The following is a 12,695-nucleotide window of genomic DNA, read 5'->3' as shown; positions in this document are numbered from 1 at the left end:
TTTAGATTATATTAAGGATTAAGTGAATCCCAGGACATCTAGATCTCTGTACATGTTTTTGGGTTCTTATTATTTGCACTGAATAAAACAATTTTTAAAGAAAAACGAATATCAACCCTTTCTGAAGAAAATATTAAGTAGTTTATTCTTTTAAAGATTGTGTTCACTTATTGTGGCAAGCACAATGCTAGGATAGAAAATGGAGCAAGACCATCATCTCAGGCCCAAAGAACACCTACTGGAAATAAAAATATTCCAAGTAAAAACATACTGGAGATAAGCATGTTGGTGAAGACATTTGTTTGTAGAATTACCCAAGTGTGACAGCCTTTTATTAGTAAGAAAGGTCATTGGTTTACCAAACAGTGACCATTATACGCAACTTATTTCTGTAAGTAGTAAACCCCTCAAATGCTCTTGACACATGAGGCCAGTGCCTGGCTAGGGGTCACATTGTTCTTGTCCTCTCTTCTCTTTGCAGCCATTAGGCTGGATGGGGTGGACGTCATTGGGTACACGGCCTGGTCCCTTATGGATGGCTTCGAATGGCACAGAGGTTACAGCATCAGGCGTGGACTCTTCTATGTTGACTTTCTAAGCCAGGATAAGAAACTGTTGCCGAAATCTTCAGCCTTGTTCTACCAAAAGCTGATAGAGAAAAATGGCTTCCCTCCTTTACCTGAAAATCAACCTCTAGAAGGGACATTTCCCTGTGACTTTGCTTGGGGAATTGTTGACAACTACATTCAAGTAAGTCAGCTGACAAAACCAATCAGCAGTCTCACCAAGCCCTATCGCTAGTAAGTAGTGCTTCCTTATTAGGTTGTCATGACACATTGTCCATTCTTTGGGCCAGACGTGATTCCTTAATGAGAACATTAAGGGCACAATTTGGAACATTGCACCCTTCTCTCCACAAATCTTCCTAGCTTCATCTTGCACTTTAAATCAGTCCCAAAGGAGGAACAGATTTAAAATATATGAATATTTAATATCTGAAAAGATAGTAAAACGATAAAAATACTCCCTTTTAATACAGTGGTTTTGGATGCTTTTTAAAGCAGTTGAGTTTTTCCATAAACAAGATAGGACAAACAACTTCAAATGTTCTGAGATCTCAGTGGAGCTGCTGAGTCTGAGGCAGGAACATTAGGCAGAGCCCTGCCGGGGCTTGGCTGCACCCTGTTGCAGAAGCATCTCAAGCGGTGAAAACTCTTGCTCCAATGGTTCACTGCTTGAAGTTTCATTTCTAGAACTAGTTATCGAAAGGGTAAGGAAGTTCTTCAAAATGGTCAACCAATATTTATTGAGCACTTACTATTTAGTTAATCCTCAGTATATTTTTAACTTCCCAATTTTAAAGGAATTTGTTTTCTGGAGCTTGATGGACTATTTTAGGAGGCACTTATTGGATGCTTAGCATGCACAAAGCCCTGTGTTCATTGTCGGGGATGCTCCGTTGAGGGGAGTGCACACTGACGTGGGTAAGATTGACCCCTGATTTCAAAGATGTCTACTGCTGGGCGCCTGGGTGGCTCAGTTGCTTAAGCATCTGACTTCGCTTCAGGTCATGATCTCACAGCTTGTGATTTAGAGTCCCGCATAGGGTAAGCTTGAGCCCCGCTTCAGGTGAACACAAGCCCTGCATCGGGTGAGCCCCTCTCCTCTCTCTCTCTCTCTCTCTCTGCACCTCATGGGATTGTCTCTCTCTCCCTCTCTCTCTGCCCTCGCTTATTTGCACCCTGTCTCAAAACCAAAAAAAAAAAAAAAAAAAAACAAACCAAAAAAACAAACAAACAAAAACCTCATAGAGGTCTACTGAGGGAAAATGATTGATGTACAAATAATATAATAGAGTGCATGGGGCATGGTGTTAAGTGAGCAGGTGCTGGTGAGGTGTTGTTGAAAAGTCTGAGTGTGAAAATAGAAATCAAGACAGAGACATGGGCGCCTGGGCCGCTCAGCTGGTTAAGCATCCGAATCTTGATTTTGGTTCAGGTCGTGATCACTCAGGTCATGATCTCACAGTTTGTGAGTTCAAGCCTGTGTTGGGCTCCATGCTGACAGCACGAGCCTGCTTGGAACTCTCTCTCTCTCTCTGCCCTTCCACCACTTGCACACACACACACACACTCCCTCTCTCTCAAAATAAATACATATTAAAATAAGAGAGACAAAGTGTGGTATCCATAGACAAGCAAAGGCATTTGGCACTTAGCATGCTGTCGGATGCTTCTAGCCAACTCACTGGTGCAGTAGGAGAGGAAAATCACTTTCCCTCTACCCTTCTGAGTTCTTTAATTATAGGGAAAATTAAAAACAGACTAAAAAGAGAAACACAAGCAGGAGTATATTAACATGTGTACCTGATATATACATGAGAGATACTCAGACAAAAATGAGTTAAGTCCTTGAGGTGACTTAGAATTCAGGCTTAAATACCAGCTTAATAGAAAAAGCTGGAAGCAGAGGTAGGATATATGTCTCTTAGGGAAGAATAAGCAATTTTTAGGAAAGATGGATGGGCCCTTAGAAGGATAGATGGGAGCCACAAGAGTTTCTGACAAAGTCTGTCTGGGTCTTACGGTGGCCTCTGGTCTCCTGTGACGTGGCTTGATCTTCCCTGGGTGATGAAACTCCTGGGAGGGATTGATGAGAACAGAGTTCCTTCTGGAGCATCTGTCTTTAGGCAGGTAAGGGGAGTTCAGAGAAAGCCTTTCCCTGCATGTTATTATTTGAGTGCCTACAGCTCAAAATAGTATACCAGAGGGGCATATTTTGGGGTGGCAGGCCCTGAACTACGGTCACATTTTGGGGTGGCATATTCTGTTACCCTTCAGTTCAAAACAAGTATTTGGAAGAATGGTTGGATCTGAGGGAGGGTCTTTCAGTTGAGCTGGGTTGCTGTTTTCTTGTAAACATCAAATGGCAGTCCTTTATAAGGAAATAAATAACACATTCCTTCATACATTTTTTGCTGGGTTGTATTATTCTTAGGTCTTTTGAAGACCTCAGTTTAAAAGACTTAGTTTTTTTTTTTTTTTTTAATTTTTTTTTTTTTCAACGTTTTTTAATTTATTTTTGGACAGAGAGAGACAGAGCATGAACGGGGGAGGGGCAGAGAGAGGGAGACACAGATCGGAAACAGGCTCCAGGCTCCGAGCCATCAGCCCAGAGCCTGACGCGGGGCTCGAACTCACGGACCGCGAGATCGTGACCTGGCTGAAGTCGGACGCTTAACCGACTGCGCCACCCAGGCGCCCCTAAAAGACTTAGTTTTAAGGCACCTGGGTGGCCCAGTCAGTTAAGTTTCCAACTTCGGCTCAGGTCATGATCTCATGGGTTCGAGCCCCGTGTCAGTCTCTGTGCTGACAGCTCAGAGTCTGGAAACTGCTTCGGTTTCTGTGTCTCCCTCTCTCTCTCTGCCCCTCCCCTGATTGTGCATGCCCCTTCCCCCAAAAATAAATAAACATTTAAGAAAAAACTTACAGTTTTAAGTCTCAGTCTTAAATCCCTTCTTACATTTAAAAGGCGACTGAGGGACATGTATTAGCCAGGATGTCTGAGTGTAGCTCTGCCCTGTTGGGTTTGGGGTTTTCTGCCCTCCTTCTCTCTCCTCCCTCAGCCTCTGCTCCTACCTCCTTTTCCTAATTTCTCTCCTGCAAGTGGGAACCACAGTGGGCTTCAAATAGGGTCTGGAGGTGCAGAAGTGGCTGGTGAGATGGGCTCCCCATCCTTCCTCCCTCCCCTGTATTTCTGCTCTGGACAGGTTAGTCCCTGGTCTTTGTTCTCTCTCATGACCTTGTGCCAGGCCCCGCTCCCTGCCAGGATCTGTGCCCTTGGTCACTGAGGGCTCATGCTCCGCCCTGATGTCTAATAGCAGGGCAGGTAGTTCCCGCTTCAGTTTTCCGCCAGCACCTCTGTGCAGGCAGCGTGAACTTGGGAGGGACTGCACATTGGAGGGAACTCCTTCCCTCCTGCTCTGCTCCCCACCCCAGGACTGTGTTTGCCTTGGGAACCCGTAAGTAATGAGAAGGTTTTAAGAGGACCACCTATTTCCTCAAGAGAGCAGGGAAACTCTAGGCAGATGCAACAAGTATGGCAGGGGGGAGGAGGGCAGAGGGGGAGAGAATTGCTTTTTCTACCGCTTGGGGACAGCTGTTTTCAAATCTGATCTGATGCCAACGAGACATTAGCCCCGGACCCTTCCCCTGAGGCTGCATTGCCATTTTACCTCATCACTTCCGGGGTTGTGGTGGTGGTGGTGGTTGGCGGGGGGGGGGGGGGGGGGGGGTTCTGTTCCTCCACCCACTGGAGCTCCCCAGTCTCTCCCACACCGAACCAGCCAAACACAAAACAACTCACTCTCAGACCCCCGGTGGGTGAACTTCTCCAGAAGCTCTCTAGTGGGAAAAGGTTGCCACTGCTCTTTTGTTCTTCCTGCTTTTCACCTTGAGCTTGGCATTATTTTGGCAGGGCCCTTCCTGAGGGAACTTCCTAACCGACAAAGTAAAATTAGGACAGTTCTGAGGAGTGTGTGCCTATGTTTTCATTTACAAGCTGTTCTCTCTACTTTTCGTACATTGAATTAAAGTCCTGAGAATTTTTAAACCATTGAAAGTTATCTTTTCCCTCCTGGCTGGTATTTCAGTGACTCCCAGGGTCACTGTCCCTGGACCCAAGTACAATCACTGTCCCTGGACAACCACTAATGCTCATAGTCAATATAGGTACAGAACCTGCCACATGCTGGGGACATAAAGCCTGTTTAACATTGGCCACTAATAGGAGAAGGTTTCTTCCATGATAAAGGAAATATATACTTTATATCCATTTCTGAAAGGCTGCCCTTTATTTTTTCATTTTTTTATTAAGAAAAGTTGACAAATTAATAGAGGTTAGATAGAATTGTGCCTAAGTACTTATTTCTAAGCATCCTGTAGTTTCAAGAAACAGATCCCCGCCTCCCCCCTCCCCCTAGAAATTGTACCTTAGTCTCTCATATTTATTTGCAGATGGACCGAATAAAACCTGTTGTTTTGGAAAAATTGTGGTAGAAAATGTATAAGTTTAGTCAACTCAGAGCTCTATAAAAATAAGCCAAAGAATTCCTTCAAGCTATGAACACTTTCACTTCAAAAGAGCATGCAAATATTTTCTCTTGCAAAGCTGAGGAAACAAGATTTTCGGGTGCATCACAGTGGAAAAATACTTCTCACAGCATTCCCACCCTACTAGGGGACACGCATGCGTGGGTGATCTGCAAGAGACGGTTCTCCAGAGGAAGCCATTTCCCTCTGACACGCTGGGTTTTTATTACTTTTCCTTTATAAACACAGCACTGACCCCCTCCAGAGGAACAGCAGCTCAGGCCCTCAAAATGCAACAAAACTTCTGCTAGAGGTCCCTAAATGGAGTTAGACCCCAGCTTGCATACAGAGGGTCAAGCCAAGGGGCCTGTTTGAACAGGATTGTTTCTGAGGAGAAAACTGGTCCATCAAGTGGTTCCTTGGGATGAACTTTCAGTTTGCATTTTCCTCCATGGTTTACACGTGGAGGGAGGATTTTATGATTTCAGTTTTACAACGCGTCTGCTCTTCCTCAATACTTATTTCCATTTTGGAGGCTTATGGATCAGATGATTGACAACCATTATTGTCATGATCATCACAGAAAAATAATGTAGAAAAACTTAAAAACTATGTTAAAATAGCCCGATATGTGGAAATGACAACATCGTTCCTCATTACCACATTCTCTATCACTTTTACCATCAGATTGAATTGGTTAAATCTGGTCTTTGACACTAAAGGCAATAAAAAGCAAGTCACTGGTTTTTAGCATGGTCTCTACCTACAGCAAACTTCAGTTTGGAACATGATTTTAAGAAGTACAATTTAGTTTAATTTTTTAAATTTTTAAAAATATACTTTTTAACGTTTATTTTGAGAGAGAGAAAGGGGGGGATGGGCATAGAGAAAGAGGAAGAGACAGGGGATCCTAAGCAGGCTCTGAGCTGTCATCGCAGAGCCTCTCATGGGGCTCGAACTCAGGAAACATGAGATCATGACCTGACCCGAAACCAGGAGTCCCAGGCTTAACCGACTGAGCCACCCAGGCGCCCCCACGATTTGATTTCTTAGATACCATTCTGCATTTTCTGATGCTAACTCAGGTTTTAGGCTTTATCTTTTCATCCATTTTTTTTTAAATTTGGGAGTCTCATAATATTAGTAATTTTTTTTTATATTAAAATGCAATCGTTCAAACATGCTTGCTTAACACAGACCAGAGGTGTGTGAGAAACATCGTCATCTGAAATGATCAAGAGTTAGAGCTAGGGGTAAAACAAATATGCATCAAAGAGTGGAATGTTTTTTGTTTTTGTTTTCCAGGAACTTAACGACTTGGGAGGAATGGTTGAAATGGGTAGGGAGGTTCTATTTTTGCCCCTCTTGCTTGTTAGTTTCGTGGAAGGCGTGGCGTGGAATTTCGTGAAGCTAATGCTTACTCCTCTGCTGGCAGGTGGACACCACTCTGTCTCAGTTTACCGACCCGAACGTTTACCTGTGGGACGTCCACCACAGTAAGAGGCTAATTAAGGTGGACGGGGTTGTGACCAAGAAGCGGAAGTCCTACTGCGTGGACTTTGCTGCCATCCGGCCCCAGATAGCCTTACTCCAGGAGATGCACGTTTCCCATTTTCACTTCTCCCTGGACTGGGCCCTGATCCTGCCGCTGGGCAACCAGTCGCAGGTGAACCACACGGTCCTCGACTACTACCGCTGCGTGGTCAGCGAGCTCGTGCGCGCCAACATCACCCCGGTGGTGGCGCTCTGGCGACCCGCGGCCCCGCACCAAGGGCTGCCGCGGCCCCTGGCCAAGCACGGAGCCTGGGAGAACCCCCACACCGCCTCGGCTTTTGCAGAGTACGCCCGGCTGTGCTTCAAGGATCTCGGCCACCACGTCAAGTTCTGGATCACGATGGGCGAGCCGTACACACGGAACATGACCTACAGCGCGGGGCACAATCTTCTGAAGGCTCACGCGTTGGCCTGGCGCGTGTACGATGAAAACTTTCGGGGCTCTCAGAAGGGGAAAATATCCATAGCCCTGCAGGCCGACTGGATAGAGCCGGCCTGCCCTTTCTCCCAAAAGGACAAAGAGGTGGCAGAGAGAGTTTTGGAATTTGACATTGGCTGGCTGGCCGAGCCCATTTTCGGCTCTGGGGATTATCCGCGTGTGATGAGGGACTGGCTCACGCAGAGAAACAATTTCCTTCTACCTTATTTCACTGAAGATGAAAAAAAGCTGATCCGGGGTTCCTTCGACTTTCTGGCTGTAAGCCATTACACCACCATCCTCGTCGACTGGGAAAAAGAAGATCCAATGAAATACAACGATTACCTGGAGGTGCAGGAAATGACCGACATCACGTGGCTCAACTCCCCCAGTCAGGTGGCAGTAGTGCCCTGGGGCTTACGCAAAATTCTCAACTGGCTGAAGTTGAAGTACGGAGACCTCCCCATGTATATAATATCCAACGGCATAGACGATGATCCGCAGGCAGCGCAAGACAAGCTGAGGGTGTATTACATGCAAAATTATGTAAATGAAGCTCTGAAAGGTAAGGAGCCCCGGAAACAGCAGCCCCTCGAAGCATATGTCACGCGAGGGCGTGGTACTCCATAGGCACCCTCAAACGAATACACCCACTGTCGCCTGGGAAGCAAAGTGCCTGCTATCCATTCCTTGCCACACTGAAAAAGTCCAAGAGAGAGTATTTTCCCTTCAGGATAATGGAGTTTAGCTAAAAGTCGAAGACCCTAGGCTGGGGGCGGGGGGGGGGGGGGGGGGCGGGGCGGGGGATGCCTAGCATCTGCTGGGGCCTGTAAAAGCATGGACTTTCTTGTCCCCCATTTCAGACGGCTTCACAGCAGTCTTACCTCCTTCATTGTGCATGAAGATTTAACCCAAGTACATCATAGTAGGTTTAATTATGTAAAACCTTCTACGTTAACTGTAGCTCAATGTTTGTCCTCGCATGAAGGAAGCCTGTTGTGATCAAACCTAATTTAGTTTTATTAAATAGTATTGAAATTTTCTCCGATGCACCAAGGCTGTGTAAAAGTGAAGTGCTGCGTGCAAAAAATTTTAATAACTATTCTGTCCTTTTGTTTTTCTAGCCTACATATTGGATGGTGTCAATCTTTGTGGATACTTTGCTTATTCATTCAATGATCGCACAGCTCCAAAGTTTGGCTTCTATCATTATGCTGCAAATCAGTTTGAGCCCAAACCGTCCATGAAACATTATCGGAAAATGATTGACAGCAATGGCTTCTCGGGTCCTGAAACTCTGGGGAGATTTTGTCCAGAAGAATTGACCCTGTGCACCGAATGTGGCTTTTTTCATACCCGCAAATCTTTACTGGCTTTCATAGCTTTCCTACTTTTTGCTTTTATTATTTCTCTTTCTCTGATTTTTTACTACTCTAAGAAAGGCAAAAGAAGTTACAAGTAGTCCTGACCTTTTTCCTATTCATTTACTTTGAAATGATTATGCACACACATCAGCTGTTCACCATTTGCACTTCTCAGTGTCGTAAGACTGGATTTCACTTATCTGACTTCTAGAAAAAAAATGTGTGGCGTATGACAGAGGTATGGTGATTATAAAATACTGAATAATGTGAATAGTGCCTGGATTTGTTCTTTCTTGGAGGATGATCAAAAACGGTTAGGGGCCATCATCTCTGCAACACATTCTGTAACAAATGTATGGGAAGTGGGACCCATTCTGGAACATTTTTATAGAAACGGAATAGCAAGATCAGTGCCCGTTCCTAAATTATCTTGAAGTAAAACAAATGTGGAAATAAAAAGTTAAGTCCCAAATAACCATCTCTAAACTTCCATGATATGCCTAATGGTCTCTGTTGGACCCAGTTTCCCTTGAAAAAGAAGTGGTAGAATATTAGAGACATGACAGAGGGCCCTAGGCTAGAACGTTCCTTTTAAAAGCAGTGTTTCTATCAAATGCTGCTAATATTAATTTACATATCTGGTTAATGATGTACTTAGCAGAGCAAATTGTAGAATTTTATTTTATGTGACTTTCAAGGCGCTTTTCAGGCCCTGGGGTCCTTGAGGGCTTTGTGTCACTGGGGCCTTGTCAAGGGTCTGTACATAGAGGGCTTTAAATGTGTGCAGAAAAATAAATATGAATCATGAGATGTCGGACTCTTCAGGAAGCATAAACTGATCGTGCAATTCATTATACTGTGTGGCGAGGAGGAAAGGAGGAAAAAGTGCATATTATGAGCAACAGTATGATTAATTTGATTAGAAACCCTTTGATTTTAGAGCACTCCTTTCCATGAATGATGTGACCTTTCCTGAGTGAACAAGAACGAAATAATCACTCATCCTATGAAGAGTGACTTCACTTGCTGTTCTTTAGAAAGTGCCCTGATTTCTTTGAATCGAGTTTTTAAAAATTCTTACTAGGTTCGCATTTGGTCTGATAACACTGGAAGATTTATTTCTGTGATCGCTGAGGTTTATTTTCTATTTTTGCTGCACCTTCTGTGGAACTAGCTTTGAAGTAGTTTTGCTTTGAACTTTCACACTGAAACATGCTACTGATTTCTAGAAAGGGCTAATGAGGTCTTATCTTTTAATGCCCCTTAAACAAGTTTTGCTGATTTTCAGACAGGGGTCTTTCTATGACACTGGAGTTGTGGACGATCATAATGTTTGTTTTATAGATAAGCCAGTATCGTATCAGGCAAGGTAAACCACTATCGTATCAGGCATAACTAATCTTGCCGACACAGGGTTATAGTGTATAATAAAATGTTGTACTGTATTATGTATCATCTTTAGAGGTGGTATGATTTTTTTCCATGAAAGATAAGCTTTTGTTGGTATTCTTTTAAAAATGGGACTTATTATTAAAATTAGAAACTAGAGAACAATAGTTTCTCTTATGTATATATATTTTTCTGATTATAAGAGTAATATATGTTCATTGTAAAAAAATTTTAAAAACACAGAAACTATACGTAAAGAGAGAAAATTACCTGTCATCGCACCCAGGTAGTCACTATTACCGTAGCCTGTGTATTTTATTTTACATAATTAGAGTCAGATCATATTGTAAATAGTTGTGTATCTTTATTAATTTTTATTGTGTGTTTCCTTTGTCATTAGTCTTCAAAAACATGATTTCTAATAGTCGTAGAGTAATTCCACTATACAAATTTATCACAAGTTATTTAACCATTCCTATCAGTTGAACTAGTTTCTTATTGTAAATTACTGTTAAATAATGTTGTTTAAAAGTTTTCTTGCTACCATATTAATTTTCATTCCCTTGAGTGTAGACAGAAGCAATTCTGTCCCTTGATGAAGTATTGTAATAAATCTGCCTGCAACTTTACTGCTTTCATAATCATTTGACTGGCTGCTGGATGAATTTCTTTAAAAAACAGGTTTTTGAGTTGACTGAATTACATAGGCTATGAGCAGTGAAGAAACGGGTGGACAGCCAGGGTGGAAGGTGGAAGGGGGTGGAGGGTGCCTCGTGCTCATCCCTGTGGTTGAGCGGAGACTTTCAGACACTGAGGAGGCAAAATAGAGGAAGAGCCGAAAGAGACCAAACAGACATGCCAAAGCCTCAAGGAGAAATGACATCTCAAAACCATCCACAGTGAGAGCAGCATATTAACATTGAGTCCTCACTGACCTTAGGAGGAGGTCAGTGGCTCCCTACAGCAGCGGGAAAGGAGCAAATGTCCGCCCAGACCGTGGGAGGGGGGAGGGGGAGGGAGGAGGGGGAAGGGGGAGGGAGGAGGGGGAAGGGGGAAGGAGGAGGGGGCGGGGTCAGGGGCGGGACTTCCTGTCCACCGCTCTCCTTCCGCATCAGTTCTAGTATTTTACTCACTAGTGTTGGGTACTTCACCACTTTGCATATTTTCTTGAAGGTAGAGACTCTTCCCCTGGAACTCCTACACCTCTCATTAGGTTGTGGGGCCAACTCTGCAAGGGCATTAGGTGGTACTGTGGTTTTCTGAGGCCTTTGGGCTAATTTCTGCCACACTTGTATTTGCTCTGCCTTCACAGTTCCTTTCTTGGACCCCGGTGTACCCCTTGCACTTCTGCCCAGTTCCTTTTGCCTGGGTTTGCATGGACGGTTTTTCAGATTCAATACGGACACTTTTCATTTTATTTTCATCTTCCACAGACAAGAATTAGAATCTATTAATGCCTTGGAAGCTTTTCCTTTATACTGTTTATACCAAATGCGGTCCAACACAGAGATAATGCAAGCTGCATATTTTAAATTTTCTAGTAGTCACATTAAAAAATTAAAAATGTGGAAAAAATAAAGATTAATGGTATACATTATGTTTCCAACATCATCAAAATATTAACTTCAATAGGTAATCAATATAAAAATGATTAAGATTTTTACATACTGTTTTTTTTTACTAAGTCTTAGAAATCTGGTGTGTGTTTTACAAGTATGGCACATCCCGTGCTCAATTTGGATTAGCCAGACTGCAAGTGCTCAATAGCCACGTGTGGCCTAATGGCCGCCCCACTGGACAGTGCAGGTCTGTAAAGAAAGCCTTGCTCTGCCAAGTCAATTACTAGCATAATTAAGATACCCCAAATATTTAACGAACTATAAGAATAAACTCTTCAAGAGTCTTCCAGCTCTACAGTCCATGGAAATAAATTGGCAAGTAAGTTTACAATTAAGCTAAACTATTGATTAAGACAAATATTTTTAAACATCTTCAGGGAAGGGAGAATTCCGTAACTAGTTCTGAATCTTGCAGTATTTCAGGTGGTGGAATTCAACTGCTTTTGTTTCTACATAAATCTACAATTCCATTTTTTCTCTCATTCAAATTGCCTTTTTCCAAATGAATAGAGCAGTTATATTGTCTTGTAGCATCGCCATTGAATATTTAATATTGAGCAATGCTGCTCAAAATTTCTGTCTGGGAAGGAGAATGTTAATTTAGATGACATGGACCAACCTTGGCAGAGAGTCTTGGTTCTAGAGGAAATCAGAGGCCATGTCTTCTTGTTTTGTTTTGATTTTTAGTATTTAGCCTGGAGCCTCCTATAAAATATTGTTCAGTAAATGTTGTTTAGTTGAATAAATGTATGAATGAATGACGGAATACAGGAATTAACAGAATTAGCTCCCTGACATCACCTTTGTCCAGAGACACATTTAATAGAGACTGTCAAGAATCCGAAATTGCCATGTGTTAGATGCCACACAGCATCAGTTCTGTGTATCCAAAGGAACACAAGTTTCCATGTGATAACCTTTGATAGCCTTTCTAGGTAACAAGGCAGTAACACGGCTTTCCTAAGTCATCACCCCTAGACCAATCACAGAGTGAGAGGATTATAACTTGTTTTCTTTCTTATTCACATTGTCCCTTAGCCAATCAGTATTCTATTTGCAAGTACTGTTATAGGTTAAGTTCTTTATATGCAAATAAGTACCAGGGTACTCCTCTTCTAGCAGGAACTCCTTTATGTCATCTTGAAATACAATTTCCAAGAGTATGTTGCTTTTTTCTCAGATCTGTTATATTTTTCCATTTTTATAACCATTAAGTATTGTTAGAGTTTTGTTTGTGGCCGTGCATTTCCTGGGACATTTT

The 12,695-nt window shown here is 42.9% G+C and overlaps 1 protein-coding gene across 1 annotated transcript in view; it reads left to right on the top strand.

Annotated features, from left to right (window-relative positions):
• KL (klotho) overlaps positions 1 to 8,664 on the top strand; it is a 47,003-nt gene extending 38,339 nt beyond the window's left edge. Inside the window, exons 3-5 of the mRNA XM_058687861.1 lie at positions 482 to 750; positions 6,526 to 7,627; positions 8,187 to 8,664. Coding sequence (XP_058543844.1) covers positions 482 to 750; positions 6,526 to 7,627; positions 8,187 to 8,524 — 1,709 coding nt within the window. The 3' untranslated portion in view covers positions 8,525 to 8,664. The remainder of the gene's footprint in view (positions 1 to 481; positions 751 to 6,525; positions 7,628 to 8,186) is intronic.
• Positions 8,665 to 12,695: the final 4,031 nt, after the last annotated feature.

Source organism: Neofelis nebulosa, chromosome 1, assembly GCF_028018385.1.
Source record: "Neofelis nebulosa isolate mNeoNeb1 chromosome 1, mNeoNeb1.pri, whole genome shotgun sequence".
Taxonomy (NCBI): domain Eukaryota; kingdom Metazoa; phylum Chordata; class Mammalia; order Carnivora; family Felidae; genus Neofelis; species Neofelis nebulosa.
Note: the sequence above shows the minus strand (reverse complement) of the source record. Positions and strands in the feature narration are given on the sequence as shown.